The sequence below is a fragment of the Heloderma suspectum genome, chromosome 5 (genome assembly GCF_057233095.1).
Source record: "Heloderma suspectum isolate Gila_16-S chromosome 5, 16-S_ref, whole genome shotgun sequence".
Lineage (NCBI taxonomy): Eukaryota > Metazoa > Chordata > Lepidosauria > Squamata > Helodermatidae > Heloderma > Heloderma suspectum.
The window spans coordinates 127,738,634-127,760,426 of record NC_139462.1 but is presented as its reverse complement, the minus strand read 5'-3'; the positions used below and the strand labels follow the sequence as shown (position 1 = coordinate 127,760,426).

The 21,793-nt window shown below is 49.4% G+C and overlaps 1 protein-coding gene across 1 annotated transcript in view; it reads left to right on the top strand.

Annotated features, from left to right (window-relative positions):
- Positions 1 to 245: 245 nt before the first annotated feature.
- Positions 246 to 21,793, top strand: part of LOC146344435 (receptor activity-modifying protein 2-like) — a 35,386-nt gene continuing 13,838 nt past the window's right edge. Inside the window, exons 1-3 of the mRNA XM_084859790.1 lie at positions 246 to 417; positions 4,082 to 4,120; positions 9,436 to 9,462. Coding sequence (XP_084715916.1) covers positions 246 to 417; positions 4,082 to 4,120; positions 9,436 to 9,462 — 238 coding nt within the window. The remainder of the gene's footprint in view (positions 418 to 4,081; positions 4,121 to 9,435; positions 9,463 to 21,793) is intronic.

The following is a 21,793-nucleotide window of genomic DNA, read 5'->3' as shown; positions in this document are numbered from 1 at the left end:
GAGGCCGTGGCAGAACGGGGCAATCCCCCCCGCCACCCTGCGGAATCCCCCTGGGATGGAGCCTACCTGGCGGCGGCTCCGGCAGCGGCCAGAAGACTGCCCGGAGCCGCTGCCGGAGCTGCCGCCGGGCTGCGGCTGCAAATGGCGGCCACTACGCCATTTGCGTCCCTGCCTTTTGCCTGATAGGCTACGTAGATACTTAAGTAGCCTATCACAGCTTGGCAGGGATGCAAATGGCGGCCACTATGGCAGCCGCCATTTGCGGCCGGCGCAGCACAGCAGCGGACGGAAGTCTGGCTGCAGGTGGCCCTGGCCGGCGGTTCCGCAGAGTCGCAGCGGAGCGCAGCCAGCCGGGGAGGATTCTGGGGGGAGGGACGGAGCGCCTCCCCCCCACCGTGGATGCCCCAGATCAAAAAGGTAAGTACATTTCGTACATCCCTAGTGGAGGGAGGGCGAGTAAGCAGAGGCTTGTCGCCCTCCTGTGGTGGCTCTGGGCGGGCACCCCACTGTGGGAGAGGACAGGTGAGCATTCATAGGCACCGTTTCAGGTGACTGGTAAGGCCCAAGGCTTTTGGCTCTGGGTTTTGTGGCCCTAGTCGGGAGATACGGCTTACCTCTGAGGCCAACCCTCCTCATCCACTCAGGTTCTGTGGCTCGGGGGGGTGGGGGTGACAGGGGAAGGTCTCCCAGCCCAGAATTGGGTATGTTGGATTGGGGGCGATGGTGGACACCCTGCCCCAGACGACGAATGCCTCACCCCACACCTTTCAGGTTGGTCTTGTTTGCTGCATGCCTGCCGGTGCTTCCTTCGCAGATTGTAATCTATCAATAAATGTGGCCCTGTTTTATCCCAAATCTATTTGTGTTGTCTCATCATTTCTCCCCCATATCCATCCGCAAGTGCCCTCACCCCACGCCCAGCTTGCCTGGCTGCGGTGGGGGGTGTTGCGGTGGGGGGAGGATGGGACAAGGACGAAGGCCATTGGCCTTCGCTCCTTGCACCACTTGGGGGGGGTCATGCCGGCCGCTATTTAGGCCGCACCATCCCCTCTTGCCTCGTCATTCCTGCCTTTTGAGCTCCCTCCCTGCCGCCCATCATGCAGTGCGAGTTATACTGGTCGCCCTATTGGGGGCCAAGTAGCAATTTTGGCTCTTAGCCATATTGGCTGGGCTTCAGGTTTTTTGCCTACTTCACACTGCAGTTTGGACAGGGAGCAACGTATATTAATTGGTATCACCCAATTGTACTGGCTTCCGGTCACATAACTGTATTGGTGGCTCCGGGCAGCCACTCCGCTGTGGGAGAGGCCAGGTGAGCATTCGTAGGCACTGTTTCAGGTGACTGGTAAGGCCCGAGGCTTTTGGCTCTGGGTTTTGTGGCCCCAGTCGGGAGATACGGCTTACCTCTGAGGCCAACCCTCCTCATCCACTCGGGTTCTGTGGCTCAAGGGTGGGGGGGGTGACAGGGGAAGGTCTCCCAGCCCAGAATTGGATATGTCGGATTGGGGGCGATGGTGGACACCTTGCCCCAGACGACAAATGTCTCACTCCACACCTGTCAGGTTGGTCTTGTTTGCTGCGTGCCTGCCGGTGCTTCCTTCGCAGATTGTAATCTATCAATAAATGTGGCCCTGTTTTATCCCAAATCTATTTGTGTCATCTCGTCATTTCTCCCCCCCATCCACCTGCAATTGGCCTTATCTTATTGACTTCAAAGTTATGTTTTCCTTCTGATTTTAGATACCTAAATTGCTGACACATTTTCAGCATGCCTTTGGTTTCATAGCTAGAGAGAAAAGCCTTAGTATCTTGAATGGACAACATAAAGAGGCACCACATTTCAAACTAGAGTGCTGCAGGATGCTGTGGTATTAAAAAAATAAACAAATTATTTTATTTATTAGATTTCTATATCGCCTAGTAACCAAAGTTCTCTGGCTGGTTCACAAAGCAAATGATGGCCACAATTCAGTACAGAGAGCTGGACCCAGGATCTGCCTTCCCTGGACAGAAGGGCTCTGCTCATGGAAATTGCCTCCTCGCCATTCTGGAGGATCCCCTCTCTCCATCTCTCCCCTGCACCACAGTTCATCCAATTCAGCATAGTTCCCCTGCGTAGCATTTTTAGGGTGCTGGAGGGGCTGCTGTGGTGAGGAGGTAGCAGGGAGGTCCTCATCTGCCAGCCCAGTTGCATGGGCCTTAATCTAGAGCCAGCCAAGAGTTACATGTGTGTAAGGCCACAATATGCTGAAGGCATTCCTAACTTGGATTGGATTTTGGTTTCACACAGGATTTCCCACTATTAGGAAATTGTGTGTGCGCTGAGGCCCATAAATCCTCTAAGCAGCTCCGGCAGAACTGGCATTAAAAAGCAAGGCTCACCTGGGACATGTAGACAATAAGACTGTCTCTGAACATGTGCAAAGTTTATCACAGCCAGTCCATACATCTGAAATTAGGGGCCTGAAACCCCAGGATCTCTCCTTCACCAAGCCAGAGGACATTCATGCCTTTTGTTTGCTATTTCAACAATGAAGTATTACTGTCTCATATGTAAAACAACTGGTCCTTGTTTCATTAGATCCCCACTGAAGAGAATAACATTCCCTCCCATTGGCTGAAGCGCTGCCAAATGCCCAAGCAAAACATGAGGGCCATGGGGGTCTCAGGCACCCATGGGATAAGGGAGATGGGAAACACTGGATTTCTTTCCAAGGCTGGGGATGAGAATGCCTCGTGTTCTCTGGCATCCTTTCCTGTATTCCATCCTGGTTTTGCTTTTCCACAGAGGTAGGTGTCCATCTCCCTGCAGTGGGATTTCTCTGACCCATTACAAAAATGTGCCATTTTCTCACATCCATTATGTGGGGATGAAATATACTCCTGGCAGTGGACTTGGCTAGTGAAAACATCATGCGTGGGGGTGGGGGGAATCTAGGCTTCCATGTCTGGAGAGCCCCTTTGTAGCAGGAAAAAGACCAAGAGGCTTGTAGAATCTTTAAAACAGGTTGGTTCATTGTGGCCTGAGGTGGTAAGTGTGTCTACCTGTGGGCAGAGGTATAGTTAGAATATAAAATCTCTAGCTTTGCAAGGAGTGTGGTATGTTCGTTCTCTGAACTTAACACTGATTTCAATGAATTTACCAAATTTCTGGCTCTGTTTCTCTAATAATAATAGCAGTAAGAAGTACCTAGAGAAAGAAAATGGCTTTTTCAAGAGCCTTTATGTTTCTGATTCCTTAAGAGCTACTCTTTCCCTTTGAACAAGTTAGATGTTCACACACACGCACACGCACACACACACACGTTGTGCTACTGGAACCCCACCAAATCATTGGCTTTGATTCTAGCATAACAAACATTTGGAAGAAATTACAATAAATTTGCCTTCCTCAATGAGCATCTCTCTCATTCAAAAATATGTCAGATTCTTCAGACAAGTGAAATATCATGGTTTGTAAAGCCGTTCTGTTTATCTTAGGGGGCTGGGTTGACATCTGCCAGTGTTTAGCCCAGGTTATTTTATCTGGCACCAGTACATTTGGTTTCCTATTCTTGAGTTTACTTACATCCTTTAAATAAGGCAACAAAATCATCGTGGCATTAGGACAGCCGTGTATTTGTGGACACCTGGTGGATGCCACCTACCTCCAGGATAACTTGAGGGACCCTTTGTTGTGGACCTGGGGTCAGAGCTGGGGCAGAGTGAAGGGCAAGGAAGCTCTCCACTGTGACTAGAAGTGGCTTCAAAGCAGCCCAAACGAAGAGGAGAGAGAGAGAGAGCCCCCTTCCCTTTTCAGCAGCTGCACAAACATGCTCAAGCAAGGAGCAACCACAGCAGTATTGAATTGGTGGGGGCCAGGCTTGGGGAGAGACCCAACAAAACTCCTCTTTTGCTACTGCCAAATGCTTTCCTTTACCCCCTCCAATCTCTTGTGCCACGAGGATCGTGATAAGGGACACCCAAGAGGGGCAAGATCCTCAAAAACAAGGGGCTTAGGGTGGGGCCAGGACTGGGAAGGGCAGGTCGATTGCAGTTCTGACATTATCCTGCACCAAACCTTCTCTTCCTTTCTTCACAGGAGGCACAGCACTGACCTATGGAGACCTTGAAGATGAAAGTAAGAGAAACATATATTTGTGCTCTCAAGGGGGGCTGCCCTGGACCGAACATGCACACCACCAACCCCCTCTCCCCCTGCCACTGAAGTTTCCCCACAGCCCTCAGGCAGGAGGTCCTGAGCCTTGAAGAACTGTTTGCTTGGCAGGGACATGAGAGGGCTTTCCCAGAGGTTGTGCCCAAGAGCTGGAATTACCTTTCTAGGGAGACCCACCTAGCACCCTCTCTCTGATGCCCCAACTGTCGGGCAGACCGTTGGCCTATCAAGCTCACTTGATTTTTAAAGTTTATTTACAACATGTCTTATATGTTTGAATGTGAGCACTGTTTGGTTTTATCTGCTGTTCTTTTTTTAATTCTCTCTTTCTCTGAACTGTTTTATTTTAATTGGAGACGGTTTTTCAGGAGATGCCATTTAAATATGTTTTTTCTTGGAATTGGGTTAGCTCCTCCTGGGGCAAACAGTAGCCAGTAATGCAGTGTTTTCATTTTTAAACACACACACACACACACACACCCCGCTTGTATGGGGCAAATGGTATGGTGTATATATGGCCTGTCTCTTTAAGAGACATGTGATTCCTGGGAATTACTCCCCTCCCTGGTGGCTGGAATGGTTCAGTCTGTTGTTGCTTCTAGATGGTGAACATCTCTTTGCTGTTCTGCTGCTGTAGTTTAATGAAGTTTCCTGTTTGAACTCTGGAGTCCTGTTGCTTCCTGGTCTTAGGGCAGCCACTACTGAAGGTCTTCAGTATCCTTATCGTTTACCCACAGCAAAGAGGGAAACCTTACAAAAGGCACCTGAAATGGCATTAGTTCAAGAGTTGGGTAGGCGGAGCGAATGAGCAGAGGCTTGCTCTTCGCCCTTCCCTCACCCCCACTCAGTGAAGCTTTTAAAATCAGTAGGGCTCTTTGTAACTTTGCACTTCCTCAGCTCCTCAACTGCAGTTTCAAAGCATCAGGATTGGCTCCCCTTCATTCTCCTGACCCCTCTGTTGCACAACTGTGCCATTTCAAAGCATCAGGGATGGCTCCTCTCCCACTTCGGTGCACAAACACCAGACAAAGGAATTCTGCCGACGCCTCTGCTCAATAAAGTGCTATCGAAGGCAGTGAGTTACTTCCAGGTAGCCATATTTAGCCCTATGCTCTCCCCATGCCCCGCACAACTTTCTCTTCTGCCAATCAGTGCTGCTTCCACCAGCCTGTGCCAAAGCCAGCAGAGGTCACATGGACTCCCAAACTGCACTGAAGCCACTGTGATGGGACAGTCCATCAGAGAATGAAGTTGGAAGGGGAAAAAACAGATTTAGGCAAAGAAATGCTATGCTAACTATGGGGAGGACCGTGCAGCATCTGACATGATCATCTTGGGGGCAAAGTAGAACTGGGGTAAAAGCTCCGTGTAGATTGGCCCATGGTAGAAAGGCAGGATATAAATTGAAATAATAAGCAAGCAAGCAAGAGGTCAGCCGGTGCAGCATTTTTGGCATCTCCAGTGATGGGAAAAGGCTTCACCTGCTGAAATTTTGCCCACCATAAAGCTGTTGAAGGCACATGAATGCTACCAGGAAAAAAATGGCAAGGCAACCCTACTGGCTGCCACCACCACCGCCATCACCAAACAACAATAGATTCCTAATAGGGCCATCAAGTTAGAGCAGGGAAAACTTTTCAGTTGCAGTTTTCCTACCAGCCCCCTACTCCTCAAGCTGCAAAAAATTCCAGAACTGGCTACAGTTTAGGATCAGATGAATGGAGCATCCATCTTGGGAAGAAAGGGAGTTGATGTGTCAAGGTTCTTCCTTTGACCTGGACCCCCTGTTGTTGTTGTTGTTGTTCAGTCGTTAAGTGGTGTCCGACTCTTCATGACCCCATGGACAATAGCACGCCAGGCCTTCCTGTCCTCCGCTCTCTCCCGGAGTGTGCTCAAGTTCATATTCATTGCATCCTCTGCCATCCCCTTCTCCTTTTGCCTTCAGTCTTTCCCAGCATCAGGGTCTTTTCCAGGGAGTTTTCGCATTAGGTGGCCAAAGTATTTGAGCTTCAGCTTTAGTATCTGTCCTTCCAATGAGCAGTCAGGGTTGATTTCCTTTAGGATGGACTCACTTGACCTCCTTGCAGTCCAGGGGACTCGTGCGAGTCTTCTCTAGCACCACAGTTTGAAAGTATCAGTTCTTTGGCTCTCAGCCTTCCTTATAGTCCAGCTCTCACAGCCATACATTGCTACTGGGAAAACCATAGCTTTGATTATACGAATCTTTGTCAGCAAGGTGATGTCTCTCTCTGCTTCTTACTATGCTGTGTAGGTGTGCCATAGCTTTCCTCCCAAGGAGCAAGCATCTTTTAATTTCATGGCTACAGTCACCGTCTGCGGTGATCTTGGAGCCCAAGAAAGTAAAATCTGTCACTGCTTCCATTTCTTCCCCTTCTATATGCCAGGAAGTGATGGGGCCAGATGCCATGATCTTCATTTTTTTAATGTTGAGTTTCAAACCAGCTTTTGCACTCTCCACTTTCACCCTCAACAAGAGGCTCTTTAGATCCTCTTCGCTTTCTGCCATTAGGGTGGTATCGTCTGCGTATCTGAGGTTGTTGATAATTCTCCCGGCAATCTTAATTCCGACCTGTGATTCATCCAACCCAGCGTTTCTCATGATGTACTCTGCATATAAGTTAAATAAGCAGGGCAACAATATGCAGCCTTGTCGTACTCCTTTCCCAATTTTGAACCAATCGGTTGTTCCATGTCTGGTTCTTACTGTTGCTTCTTGACACTCGTACAGGTTTCTCAGGAGACAGGTAAGGTGGTCTGGGACTCCCATCTGTTTCAGAATTTGCCACAGTTTGTTGTGATCCACACAATCAAAGGCTTTAGCGTAGTCAATGAAGCAGAAATAGATGTTTTTCTGGAATTCTCTTGCTTTCTCCAGGATCCAGCGAATGTTGGCGATTTGATCTCTAGTTCCTCTGCCTCTTAGCCTTGTGATCCTACTCCTGCCTCTGTAAGAGTCCCACCTTCCTTCTTTTAAACTTCCCCTTCCCAGTAATGTGGGGTTTAGGCTGTAGATGTGGGGTGACTGACACTCTAGACACTGTGTTTAACCACAACAGTTTACTGGTATATTTAAAGCTAGCAATCACAACTAAAGGTATTGACAGAATAGAGCTGAGTGATACAAAAGGCATTAAAAGAAAATTAAAATTTGAAAACACAAGTTCCTTTACCCTAGCTGAACTTAGACTTTTCTAGGCTGCTTCTTCCTGCTCATTCTTCAGACTCTGCTCTCACTTCAGGCTCTGGCTGTCTTTGCCCTTACTGGCTGTCTCCCTGTCTTTATATAGCCTTCTCCCTCAAAACCAAAAGTACTGCTTCAAACCTGAAGAAATGAAACTTAAGTGGAGAAATGGTTAAGTGGAGTAACTTAAGTGGAGTAACTCTCAGGGTTACCCTCTTCCAACAGCAAACTCCAGGCCTTCCCCCCACCCCCACTTTGCCTCTGTAGGGCTCAAACCTTCACGTGATGCTTTTTCACTTCTGACAAAAAGGTTCTTCAAAGGAAATAATAGATGTCTATAAAATTACTCTGAACTAGGGATGTACGAAAATCACTTACCTTTCCGCGGATTATGTTGATGGTGGGGAGGGAGGCGTTCTGTCCCTCCCACCGGAATCCTCAACGGGGGGGAGGCGATCTGTTCCTCCCCCCCCGGAATCCTACACGGCCGGCTGTGCTCCGCGGCAGCTCTGTGGAGCAGCCGGCCAGGCCCAGGCCAGAGCCGTCTGCAGCCGGATTTCTGGCCGTGGAGAGCTCTGGGTAAACAAAAAAAAACAAAAAACCGCGTACGCAAATGGCGGCGGCTATGGCCACTGCCATTTGCGTTCCTTATTTTTTGCCGTCTTAGTCTACGTAAATATTTATGTAGACTATGACGGCAAAAATAAAGAGGAATGCAAATAGCGTAGCGGGTGCTATTTGCGTCCCTTTTTGATTCACCGTTTTAGCCTACGTAAATATTTACGTAGGCTAAAACGGCAAATCAAAAAGGGACGCAAATAGCGCCCGCTACGCTATTTGCGTTCCCCTTTATTTTCGCTGTCATAGTCTATGTAAATATTTATGTAGACTAAGACGGCCAAAAATAAGGAACGCAAATGGCGGCGGCCGTAGCCGCTGCCATTTGCGTACGCTGTTGTTGTTTTTTTTATGATAGGCTATGTAAATCTTTACGTAGCCTATCACGTCTTGTAAAAAAAAATGACAAGACTGCAAATGGCGGGGGTGGCAGCCGGTCGGAAGACCAGCCGCCGCTGCCACCACCGCCACCCGGAACATCCGCCCCAGGTAAGTCTCGTCCCGGGGGGGATCCATGGGGCGGGCGGGGGGGCAGGCCCGCCACGGAGTTCGGGGGGCCGAATGCACTGGCATTCGGCCTCACCGAGATCCGTGGAGGAATTCTCTGACATCCCTACTCTGAACAGTGTTCAGAGAGCAGATAAGACAAGTTTTTCTCTTCTTTTTTGAAACAGTCAAATGTGGTGCCAACCAGTGAATTTGACTGAGTCCAGATGGACAACAGTGAATACTCCATTGTCCCACAAGTGATGAACTTAACGAAACCCATTGCCTCAGGATGTTCTGATAGCCACTATCATGGATGGCCTTTAAAAAGATTGTTTAGGTTCCTGGGGAATATCCATGATTGTTAGCCATAACAGCCAAGAATTAAAGCTTCACTTTCAGTGGCAGGATTCCCAGTTGCCAGGCATTGAGACTAAGGGCTGCCTTCCCCTGTGATCGCAATGTTCTTCCCTCCTAAACTCTGACATGTGGTGACTGCTGGTAGCCATGTGGTGAAGGGAAAACAAGCTGCTTGTCCTCAGAGAGGCCCCCATTGTTGTTCCATGTTCTTGTCATTTAAATTCTGTGCTGGGCTGATCCCTACCACCTGCATGTTTGCCCCCCAGCAGAGCTTAAATTTGAGCAAGGACAATCTCCATCCATCCAGACTTGCTTGGGAGCTTCTGAGGGGAAGCAATTTACGCTGTCACTGATGGAGGTGGAGCGCTATGCTAGATGCAGCTTCAGTGTGGTCCATAGTGGCAGGCCAAGTGTGCTGATTCCCTCCCTTTAAGCATGTGTCCTGTCTAGAACCAACAGCTGGAAGAGAAACTGTGTGTGTATCAGGGAGGTAAAGAGGCCTGGCAGGTCCCCCACCCTCTTTTCCTCAAGGAGACAAAGGTAGAGGTGGAGGATCCCCACGCCTGAGCCATCACTGACTCAGGCCTGACTAACATTTATCTTTCTTTTCTAGTTTCCTACATGTATCGAGATGAAGAAGGTGAGCATTGACCTCTTCTTCTTGCTCCCCCGCCCCTGCCAAGAGTTGCAAAATAGGAACTCTCATATTGGAACCCAGACCTATTCTAACGACTGGCCTCTGTTTTTATGGGATTTGCATTCCAAAATGTCCTGCTTCCTTAGCCCCTGTCTCGCCTGCATCTATGGTCCCTCTACTCTACTGGGAATTTTCACAAGTGACACTAAATATATCTCTTAGCGTGTTTTCACACGCTATCTAAAGCAGAAGTAGGCAACCTTTTTAGGCCCTTGGGCACATTTGGCAGTTTGAGAAACTGTCCTGGGAACCACCACAAAATGGCTGCCATGCCCACCCACCATCTTCCTTTGCTAAGAATGTTTCTGAGTCCCACTGTTTAGCCCAGAGGTGTTCATGGGAAATGAAGACAGCAGCGGCTGGAGGTTCTCACTTTGCTTTGAACCAATCCCAGCTGCCAGTAAGAAAATGAGGTATTTTAAATGAATGAATGAATGAATGAATGAATAGTGGGATGGGTAGGACACGTTGGTAGGTGCCAAGAAAGGTGTCTAGGAGCACATTGGTGCCCATAGGCACCATTTTGCCTACCTCTGATCTACAATGTAAATGTAAGTTGGCTAGAGTAGGCATTCGATTTCTCTCTCATTTCAACAACATTTATATGTGGTTTAAATAGTATGGGGAAGGAACAGAGAAGCAAACAAAAAAATTGCCAGAGATTGTGGTCATGAGCTCTGCAGTTTAGATCCAGTCTCAAAATGGAGATTTGCAGACTGAATGCATGTAGCAGGTATCATATTACACCTAGGAATGCATTTTGGACAGAGAAGCAAAATCTGGTTTCCATTTCTGAAAATGAAAGAGAGCGGCTGCAGCTCAGATAAGAACATAAGAAGAGCCATGCTGGATCAGACCAAAGTTCCATCTAGTCCAGCATTCTGTTCACACAGTGGCCAACCAGCTGTCAACCAGGAACCCACAAGCAGGACATGAACACAACAGCACCCTCCCAACCATGTTCCCCAGCAACTTGTGTACATAGGCTCACTGCCTCTGGTATTGGTGGTAGAACATAGCCATCAAGACTAGTAGCCATTGATAGCCTTTTCCTCCAGGAATTTGTTCAACCTCTTCCTTTTGCCTTCCACTTTCCCTAGCATCAGCATCTTCTCCAGGATCTCCTGTCTTCTCATTATGTGGCCAAAGTACTTCAGTTTTGCCTTTAATATCATTCCCTCAAGTGAGCAGTCTGGCTTTATTTCCTGGAGCATGGACTGGTTTGATCTTCTTGCAGTCCAAGGCACTCTCAGAATTTTCCTCCAGCACCACAGTTCAAAAGCATCCATCTTCCTTCGCTCAGCCTTCCTTATGGTCCAGCTCTTGCAGCCATAGGTTACTATGGGGAATACCATCGCTTTAACTATGCGGACCTTTGTTGTCAGTGTGATGTCTCTGCTTTTAACTATTTTATCTAAATTTGTCATTGCTGTCCTCCCAAGAAGTAAACGTCTTCTGATTTCCTGGCTGCAGTCAGCATCTGCAGTAATCTTTGCTCCTAGAAAGACAAAGTCTGTCACTGCCTCCATGTTTTCTCCCTCTATTTGCCAGTTATCAATCAAGCTGGTTGCCATAATCTTGGTTTTTTTGAGGTTTAACTGCAACCCAGCTTTTGCACTTCCTTCTTTCACCTTCGTCATAAGGTTCCTCGGCTCCTCCTCACTTTCAGCCACCAAAGTGGTATCATCTGCATATCTGAGATTGTTAATGTTTCTTCCAGCGATTTTGGATGAAAATCCTTTGCAGTCAATAACTGCCTGAAGTCTGGAACCTATGGACATGACCAAATGCTGAGTTTCCTCCCTTGAGATGCTTTGCCAGGCCTTTACTGCAGCTACCTTTAGCTGCTGCTTGTTTGTGGGTCTTTCTGCCTTCAGTCTTGTCTTCAGTAAGTGAAAAGCACGCTCTATTGGGTTGAGATCAGGTGACTGACTTGGCCATTGAAGAACATCCCACTTCTTTGCCTGGAGAAACTCTTGGGTAGCTTTTGCTGTCTGTTTGGGGTCATTATCCATCTGCAATACGAAGTGGCGTCCTATCAGTTTGGCAGCATTCGGCTGAATCTGAGCAGAAAGTATAGCCCTATACACTTCAGAATTCATCCTGCTGCTTTTATCAGCGGTCAGGTCATCAATAAACACCAGTGACCCGGTTCCATTGGCAGCCATACATGCCCATGCCATAACACTGCCTCCACCATGTTTGACAGATGATGTGGTATGCTTTGGATCATGAGCTGTTCCTTTCCTTCTCCATACTGTTCTCTTCCCATCATTCTGGTACAAGTTAATCTTGGTCTCATCAGTCCAAAGAATCTTATTCCAGAATTGGGCAGGCTTTTTTAGGTGTTTGCTGGCAAAGGCTAATCTGGCCTGTCTGTTCTTGAGTGTTACCAGTGGTTTGCACCTTGTTGTGAAGCCTCTGTATTTACATTCATAAAGCCATCTCTTGACTGTAGATGTTGACAATGACATGCCTACCTCAGCAAGAGCTTTCTGGACCTGGCTAGATGTTGTGAAAGGGTTCCTCTTCACCATGAGCAGAATTCTGCGGTCATCCAGTTTAGTTGTCTTTGGTGGTCTTCCAGGCCTTTTGCTCTTGCTGAGCTTGCCATTAATTTCTTCTTTTTCAGGATGTTCCAAACTGCTGTATTGGCCACTCCCACTGTTTTTGCAATCTCTCTGATCGGTTTATTTTGTTTCCTCAGCCTAATGATGGCCTCCTTCACTCGCTTGGACACCTCTTTGGACCTCATGTTGGGAGTTCCAGTGAACAGCTACCAAATGCAACTGTAACACTCAGAACCACCTCCAGGCCTTTTCTCTGCTTGATTGGTCATGGGGTACCCAGGAAACAGGCCACACCTGGCCATGTAGCTGCTTGTCAGCCATTCGTTCCATTACTTATGAGCCACCAATGATGTGTGTGTGTGTGCATGCCACTGGCTGTCCTTCCTGAGTGGTTAGTGCCCCACATTTGTCAAACCCCTTGCATTACAGCTGAAAGTCCTGACTTTGCTCCAATCTGGGTGTGTTTCCTTTCCACTTCAGTGTGGTGGTATACAGAGGCCAACTGCCAAAACAGTTATCCTTGTTCCAATATTTCTGGCCCTGACTGTATGAACAGGTTGAAAAGCATTGGTCCTAATACAGATCCCTGTGGGACCCCACTATTTACTTCCCTCCATTGGGAGTATTTACCATTTGTTCCTACTCTCTGCTTTCTGTCCTTTAACCAGTTACTGATCCATAAGAGGACCTCTCCTCTTATTCCATGACTGATAAGTTTGCTCATGAGTCTTTGGTGAGGGACTTTGTCAAAAGCCTTTTGGAAGTCCAAGTAAACAATATCTACCAGATCACCCCGTCTACATGTTTACTGACACTCTCAAAGAACTCTAAAAGGTTAGTGAGACAGGACTTACCTTTGCAGAAGCCGTGTTGATTCTTTTTCAGCAGGGCTTGTCCTTCTATATGCTTACTAATTTTATCTTTAATAATAACGTCAACCAGTTTACCCAGAACAGATGTTAAGCTAACCGGCCTGTAATTTCCCGGATCCCCACTGGATCTCTTTTTGAAAATTAGTGTTACATTGGCCATCTTCCAGTCCCCTGGTATAGAGGCTGATCTTTGGGACATGTTGCATATTTTGGTTAGAAAATCAGCAATGTCATATTTGAGTTCTTGAGAACTCTGTGATGGATACCTTCTGGGCCCGCTAATTTATTTGCTTTCAATTTATCAATAAGGTTGAGAACTTCATCTTTTGTCACCATTGTTGCCTCAGTTCTTCAGACTCCCTTCCTGAAAACATCAGTTCAAGCACAGGTATCTGTCTTATATCCTTAAGAAGGATGAAAAGAATTCATTCAGCTTCTCTGCATTCTCCTTGTCCTCCTTCAGTACTCCTTTAACTCCACTGTCATCCAGTGGTCCAACTGCATCCCTAGCTGGTTTTCTGCTTCTATTTAAATAATTCTTTATTGTTGGCCTTGATGTTGTTAGCGATATGCGCGTCAAAATGCTTTTTTGCATCTCTTATTGTCTGCTTGCATCGTTTGTGCAAGCTTGTGCTCCCTTTTCTTTTCCTCACTTTCCATTTTCTGAAGGAACCTCTCTTTTCTGTAACAGCTCCCTTAACACTGCTCATTAACCATGCCGGTGACCTCTTGGACTTGGTGCTGTCAGGGTAGAAACTGAGCTGATAGAACCCCAGAGCAGTTCTGATTCTGAGGAGGAACAGCAATCCGTGGGAGAGGAACACGCTCATCTCTCACAGGCACAGCAGCTGGCAGAGATTCCTCCTGCCAGCTGTCAGGAGGCCCTAGCCGACCTCTTTCAGTCTACTCCAGTAGCCAAATCCAGACACAGACAAAGGATTCTTTTCAAGGCTTTATTCCTTTTACAACTTAATAACTCTATCACTAGCGACTAAACTATGAACAGCAAAGTAATCTATGCCCCAGGTTGGAAACTGTTGGTCCCCATTTGAACGAGAATCACTTGCAGACCCTAAACTTATGGGCTAGGGAGAGTCCCTCCCCTTTTCCCTTGGGTCCTCTGGACGCGACCGTTGCTTGCGCGCCAAACGAGCACTACGCCTCCTTTCTGCGCCCTCCATAGCTCATCACTCTCTGCGTCTATGTCGAGCATCCAGCCAGTCCTCCTCCCGCGTTCTTTCACTCCCAGGACTGCTATCTATGTCTGGAATGCTGGTAGGAGGAATCTCTGCCAGCTGCAGGGCCTGGGAGGGAAGAACGCACTCCTCTCCCACGGACAGCTGTTCCTCCTCAGAATCAGAACTGCTCTGAGGTTCTATGGGCTCAGTGTCCACCCTGACACCAGCATTCCTGAGATAGATAGTGACCCTGGCAGTGAGAGAGCGCTGGAGGGGGGCTTGCTGGATGCTCGACGCCGATGCCGGGAGCGACGACAGCTGGAGGGCGCGGAAAGGAGGCGTAGCACTCGTTTGGTGCGCAAGCAACGGTCACGTCCCGAGGACCCAAGGGAAAGAGGGAGGAACTCTCCCTAGCCCATAAGTTCTGGGTCTTCCCGTGATTCTCCTTCAAACGGGGACCAACTGCCTAACCTGGAGCATAGGCTACTTTGCTATTCCTTGCTTAGTTGCTGGTGATTAGCATCTGAAAGAGTCATTAAGTTGTAAAAGGATTAAAGCCTTGAAAAGAATCCTTTTGTCTGTGTCTTGAGTTAGCTATTGGAGTAGACTGAAAGAGGCCGCCAGGGCGCTCCTGACAGCTTGGTCCCCGTTCCTCTTTTTTTCCCTCTCTCTTCTCCTACTGCCGATGGAGGTTGTCAGGGACCCGGCGATGCAAGCTCTGGCGCAAGACAACCAGGCTGTTCGTGATCAAGTGGCTCAACTGACGACTGCCGTACAGAATCTGCAAGCTGCAGTTCAACCCCCACCACCTCCGATTCCCCCCCGCCTCAAGTGCCCGGTGGCTCTGCCAGAGATGTTTCCTGGTGAGAAAGGACTTTTTCAGATTTTCCGGGCCCAATTGGAGTTGTACATGCACCTCCGACCTGAGGATTTCCTGACAGAATAGGTTCGTGTAGGCTTCATCATTAACCTACTTTCAGGCATGGCAGCTAAATGGGTTTCGGGACGTCTTCTCACTAATGACCCCCTGCTCGGGGACTATCACAGTTTCATGACAGCGATGGCCAGCTTTTTTGGTGACCCCCTGCGCACGCAGATGGCTTCTCGGGAGATTCGCCGCCTCAGGCAGGGCAAGGACTCAGTTTCCAGCTACGCGACGACTTTTCGCTTGCTGATGCAGGACTTACAGTGGAATAATGCCATGCTGGTGGCTCAGTTTTTGGATGGTTTGAACGACGAGATCTTGGATGAGTTGGCGCACGTGCCTAGCCCGCCTACTTTGGAGGACCTCATCCAGACCTGCCTCCAGATAGATAGTCGGCTGGAGGTGCACTGGCAGACCCGGCGGGGCGCCAGGGGCCGAGAATTCCCTCCTCCAAGTCCCCCACGTTTCCTGCCCCCACCCCCACCCCCCGCCCCTGCTGTGGGGGCAGAGGAGACCCCGATGAAGCTGGGAGCTACCCGAGCCCCACTGCCGCCAGAGGAACTAGAGCAGCAGCGCACAGAGTGCCGATGCTTTCAGTGTGGAAAGCTGGAACATTTTGCCAAAACCTGCTGTGCTAGACTCGCAGCCCCACTGCCTCACCCTCCTCTCCTTCCTCCTCCTCATCACCAGGCCTGACTAGGCTGCCCCCCAAGCCTGTTGGGGGTCTCCAGTGTGGGGGTCGGTTCCACACCAGGTGGGTGCCTTCTGATACCCCCACACCCTCCCATCTGCTATTGCTTGTTCACCTCTGCTCATCCCAGTGGGGTGGGGTGGAGGCCCTAGCTTTAGTGGACTCTGGGGCTACAACCAGTTTCATGGATGAAACCTTCGCCCTCTTCCACAAGATTCCTACCCTGCCTCTTCCTGCCCCCTTGGCAGTGGAGACCATCAGTGGGCGTCCTCTTTCTTCAGGAGCGGTGACCTGGATTACAGCTCCGCTCACTGCACGCCCAGTCCCATGTTGAGCAGATTCAGTTTCACTTGGCCAAGGTTCCCCAATACCCAATCGTGCTGGGTGTTTCCTGGCTCTCTAAGTATAATCCTCAGATTTCTTGGAGGCTTCAGCAAGTGGAGTTTGCGTCTCCCTACTGCCGGGAGCATTGCCTCCTGATCAAGGCACCAGTCCCGGTCCAGGCCTTAACCCTTTCCTCTCTCTCCTCGTCTGCTTCGGGCAGTTCTTCAGCTACCATGATCCTCCCAGAGAAGTATGCAGCTTTTCGGGGTGTTTTTGACAAGAAGGAGGCCGACCAGCTCCCCCCCCCCGCCCATTTGACTGTGCCATTAACCTCATACCGGGGGCGACCATCCCCGCTGGCCAACTGTATTCAATGTTGGAGACGGAACTTCGAGCTCTGCGAGAGTTTTTGGACACAAACTTCAAACGTGGCTTCATTTGCCGTTCGTCCTCCCCCGCCTGCACCCCTACCATCTTTGTGGCCAAGAAATCTGGAGAACTCCACCTGGTGCACGACTATTGAGCCCTCAATTCGGTCTTGATCCCTGACGAGTACCCCTCCCTCTGATCCCTGAGATGCTGGAGCACCTGGGGCGAGCCAAGATTTTCACAAAGTTGGACCTGTGTAGCGCCTACAATCTGATTCACATCCGGGAGGGGAATGAGTGGAAGACCTGTTTCAGCACCTGGTATGGAGTGTATGAATACCTAATGATGCCGTTTGGGCTCGCCTGCGCCCCCCCCCCATGTTTTCGCGTTTTATGAATGCCATCTTCTGGGACTATTTGGACACTTTCCTCATTGTGTATTTCGATGATTTACTTAGATTTTCTGAGGACCCCCACACCCATCAGCACCATGTCTCCACCGTCCTCCAGCACCTCCACAAGAACCATCTGTATGCCAAGCTGGAGAAATGTGTGTTTGACCTAACCTCTTTGGACTATCTTGGCTACATTATCTCAGCTGACGGTAACAGGATGGATCCTGCAAAGGTCCAGGCTGTCCTCTCCTGGCAGGCTCCATCCACCAAGAAGGACTTGCAATGTTTTCTGGGCTTTGCTAATTTTTACAGAAAGTTCCTGCCCAGCTTTGCTCGGCTGACATCTCCTCTCACGGACCTCCTTAAGGGCAGGAAATCTCCTTTTCATTGGACGGCATCTGCCCAACAGACTTTCAAGGAACTTAAGAAGCTTTTTAGTTCTGAGCCAATCCTATTACATCCCGCCTGAGGAAGCCTTTTGTAGTGCAAACTGATGCCTCTGACTTTGCGGTGGGGACGGTGCTTTTTCAGCCAGATCGGGTGGGTGGAGGGTTGCAACCCTGCGCCTACCACTCCAGGAAGCTGAACATGTCTGAGAGGAATTATCCCATCTGGGAGAAGGAACTGTTGACCATCAAGTCTGCTTTGGAGACCTGGCGTCATCTGCTGGAGGGGGCACAGCTCCCAGTTGAAGTTAGAACCTACCATCGCAACCTGGAACATCTTCAGACAGCCCGTGCCTTAAACCAGCAGCAGATTAGGTGGTCACTTTTTTCCCCCCGGTTCCACCTTAAGATTTGCCATGTGAAGGCCTCCGACAACCTACAAGCAGATGCTCTTTCTCGTAAGCTGGACCTCCAGCCAGGGGGTGAGGGAAATCCCCCCCCTCTCTGATTCTTCCCCCCCAGAGCCTGGCGGCAGCTGCAGTGCCTCACTCTTGGGAGGAGCTCTTTCACTCTCCACAGGCTCAGGATGCTTTTGTTCACACAAAAGTGGAGGAATTGGGGCTAGCCTCTGCCCCCCACAACTCCTTCTCTTTGCGAGGTGGTCTGCTTTACCATTCCGGCCGGGTCTATGTGCCTTCTAGACCCTTCTGCGAGAAGATCCTCCATCAGTGCCACGACTCCCCCACTGCTGGGCATTTTGGCTTTGCCAAGACCTGCACGGAGTGTCGCGGGATTTTTGGTGGCCTCGTGTGTGTCGGGACATCAAGACCTTTGTTGCCTCCTGCCCAACCTGCCAACGGGTGAAGGCCCCCTCAGGCAAGCCCACAGGCTTGCTTCACCCCCTGCCTACCCCCTCAGGACCTTGGAAACTGCTCTCCCTTGACTTCATCACTGACTTGCCTCGTTCACACAGTAAGACCACTATTCTGGTAGTGGTGGATTTGTTTTCTAAGATGGCCCCTTTCATCCCCTGCTCTGGGTTGCCCACAGTCAGGGAGACGGCAGAGCTTTTTTTGGCGCATGTTTTCCGGCTCCACGGATGGCCCAAGGGTCTCATTTCGGATAGGGGGGCCCAATTCACTGCCCATTTCTGGAGGGAGATACTTGGGCTTCTCAATGTGATGCTTTGTCTTTCCTCCACCCACCACCCACAGACAGACGGTCAGACTGAGCGCACCAATGCGACTCTGGAGCAATATTTGTGCTGTTATGTCAATTACCAGCAAGATGACTGGTGTTCCTTGCTGCCTCTCACAGAATTTGCTTATAACAATGCCTGCCATGCTTCCACCCACCAAACTCCATTTTTTGCCAATTTTGGTTACCACCCCAAGGCTTTCCCGTCCACCCTAGCTTCCTCTTCAGTGCCAGCGGCCCATGACTTTTTAGAGGAGTTGAGAGCGGTACACCACCTCTTACAAGACTCCCTCAAGCAAACCAAGCCTGCCTACAAGGCCTCTGCGGACCGACGGCACCAGCCGGGTCCGTCTCTGCAACCGGGGGACTGGGTTTGGTTGTCCACCCAATACCTCCCCTCTCACTCACCGACAAGGAAGCTCGCGCCTCACCACATGGGGCCTTTCCAGATTACAGCCCAGATTAACCCTGTTGCTTTTCACCTGGCTCTCCCCCCCTCCATGAAGATTCATCCTGTTTTTCATCGGTCCTTGCTGTCCCCCCTGGTTTCTGGCAACCCTCATTGCTCGGCTGGCTCCCCCCTGCCACCAGTGCTGGTGGAGGGGGAGGAGGAGTTTGAGGTTGTGGAGATTCTGGACTCCCGCCTTTCTTGCGGCCGCCCGCAATATCTAGTGGACTGGAAGGGGTACGGGCCAGATGAGCAGTCCTGGGAACCCGCAGAAAATGTGCATGCTCTGATGCTGCTGAGGCGTTTCCACCAGCTGTACCCCCACAAACCTGGGGCCCCAGGGGAAGAGCATGAGGGGGGGGGCTCATGGGAGCAGGGATGATGTCAGGGTAGAAACTGAGCCGATAGAACCCCAGAGCAGTTCTGATTCTGAGGAGGAACAGGAATCCGTGGGAGAGGAGCTCACTCATCCCTCACAGGCACAGCAGCTGGCAGAGATTCCTCCTGCCAGCATTCCTGAGATAAATAGTGACCCTGGCAGTGAGAGAGTGCGGGAGAGGGCTTGCTGGATGCTGGACGCTGATGCCAGGAGCAACGACAGCTGGAGGGCACTGAAAGGAGGCATAGTGCTCGTTTGGCACGCAAGCAACGGTCACGTCCCGAGGACCCAAGGGAAAGAGGGAGGAACTCTCCCTAGCCCATAAGTTCTGAGTCTTAGAATCATAGAATCATAGAATAGTAGGGTTGGAAGGGGCCTACAAGGCCATCGAGTCCAACCCCCTGCTCAATGCAGGAATCCAAGTCAGAGCATCCCTGACAAATGGCTGTCCAGCCTCGTCTTAAAGGCCTCCAGTGTGGGAGAGCCCACCACCTCCCCAGGTAATTGGTTCCATTGCCGTATTGCTCTGACACTCAGGAAGTTTTTCCTGATGTTCAACCGGAATCTGGCTTCCTGTAACTTGAGCCCATTATTCCGTGTCCTGCACTCTGGGATGATCAAGAAGAGATCCTGGCCTTCTTCTCTGTGACAAGCTTTCAAGTACTTGAAGAGTGCTATCATATCTCCCCTCAGTCTTCTCTTCTCAAGGCTAAACAGGCCCAGTTCTTTCAGTCTCTCTTCATAGGGCTTTGTTTCCAGTCCCCTGATCATCTTTGTTGCCCTCCTTTGAACCCTCTCCAGCTTGTCTGCATCCTTCTTAAAGTGTGGTGCCCAGAACTGGACACAGTACTCCAGATGAGGCCTAACCAGTGCTGAGTAGAGGGGAACTAGTACTTCCCGGGATTTGGAAGCGATGCTTCTATTAATGCAGCCCAAAATAGCATTTGCCTTTTTTGCAGCCACATCACATTGTTGGCTCATATTCAGCTTGTGATCGACGACAATTCCAAGATCCTTCTCGCTCGTAGTGTGGTTGAGCCACGTATCCCCCATCTTGTAACTGTGCATTTGGTTTCTTTTTCCTAGGTGCAGAACTTGGCATTTGTCCCTATTAAATGCCATTCTGTTGTTTTCTGCCCAGCACTCCAGTCTATCCAGATCACTTTGAATTTTGTTTCTGTCTTCCAAAGTATTAGCTATCCCTCCCAATTTTGTGTCATCTGCAAATTTGATCAGCATTCCCTGCACCTCCTCCTCCAAGTCATTAATAAAAATGTTGAAGAGCACTGGGCCCAGGACTGAGCCCTGCGGTACCCCACTCGTTACCTCTCCCCAGCTTGAGAAGGTCTTCCCGTGATTCTCCTTCAAACGGGGACCAGCTGCCTAACCTGGAGCATAGGCTACTCTGCTGTTCCTTGCTTAGTTGCTGGTGATTAGCATCTGAAACAATCATTAAGTTGTAAAAGGATTAAAGCCTTGAAAAGAATCCTTTTGTCTGTGTCTTGAGTGAGCTATTGGAGTAGACTGAAAGAGGCCGCCAGGGCGCTCCTGACAGGTGCTACCTTTCCTAACCTGTGGTATACATTTTAGCTGGGCTTCTATTATTGTGGTTTTGAGTAATCTCCAAGCATTTTGAAGGGATTTAATCCTTTTGACTTCCCTTTTTACCTTCCGTTTCACCAGTTCCCTCATTTTAGAGAAGTTTCTTCTTTTGAAGTCAAATGTGACTGTGTTGGACTTCCTGGGCAATTTTGCACTTCAGTATATATTAAATCTGATACCACTGTGATCACTGTTTCCAACTGGTTCAACAAAATTTACATCTCATACTAAGACCTGGGCAACACCTCTTAGGATTAAATCCAAGGTTGCCTCCCCTCTGGATGGTTCCATGACCAGCTGTTCTAGGGCACAATCGTTTAGGGCATTGAGAAATTTAACCTCTTTGTCATGGCTGGAATGTGCGTTTATCCAATCAATGTGAGGGTAATTGAAGTCGCCCAATATTACAACACTTCCTTGTTTGGAGGCCTCCCTGATTTCATTTTCCATCTCAAGGTCACTCTAAGCATTCTGGTCTGGTGGATGATAGCATGTTTCTAGCACTAAATTACTTTTGGAGCCTGATATTGTTACCCACAGTGCTTCTGTGGAAGACCGTACCCCTTTTAGGTGTTCTAGTCCACTCAACACTATGCCCTCTTTGAGGTACAGGGCAACACCTCCCCCAGTACACCCTTCCCTGTCCTTCCTATAGAGTTTATACGCAGAGATGATCATATCCCACTGGTTCTCTCTGCTTCACTAGGTTTCTGTAGTGCCCACTATATTCAGGTTTTCCTTTAAAATCTAGCACTCCAGCTCTCCTGTTTTGGCTTGGAGACTCCTAGCATTTGCATAAAAAAACCCTATACATGGTATCCCTCCCCAGATGCCTCTGGCGTGTGCATCTTTTGACCCCTTTTGACATTGACCCCTTTGATTGGCTATTATGTTCTACCGTGTATACTTGGCCTATTTCCTGCCCTTCTACATTTGGGC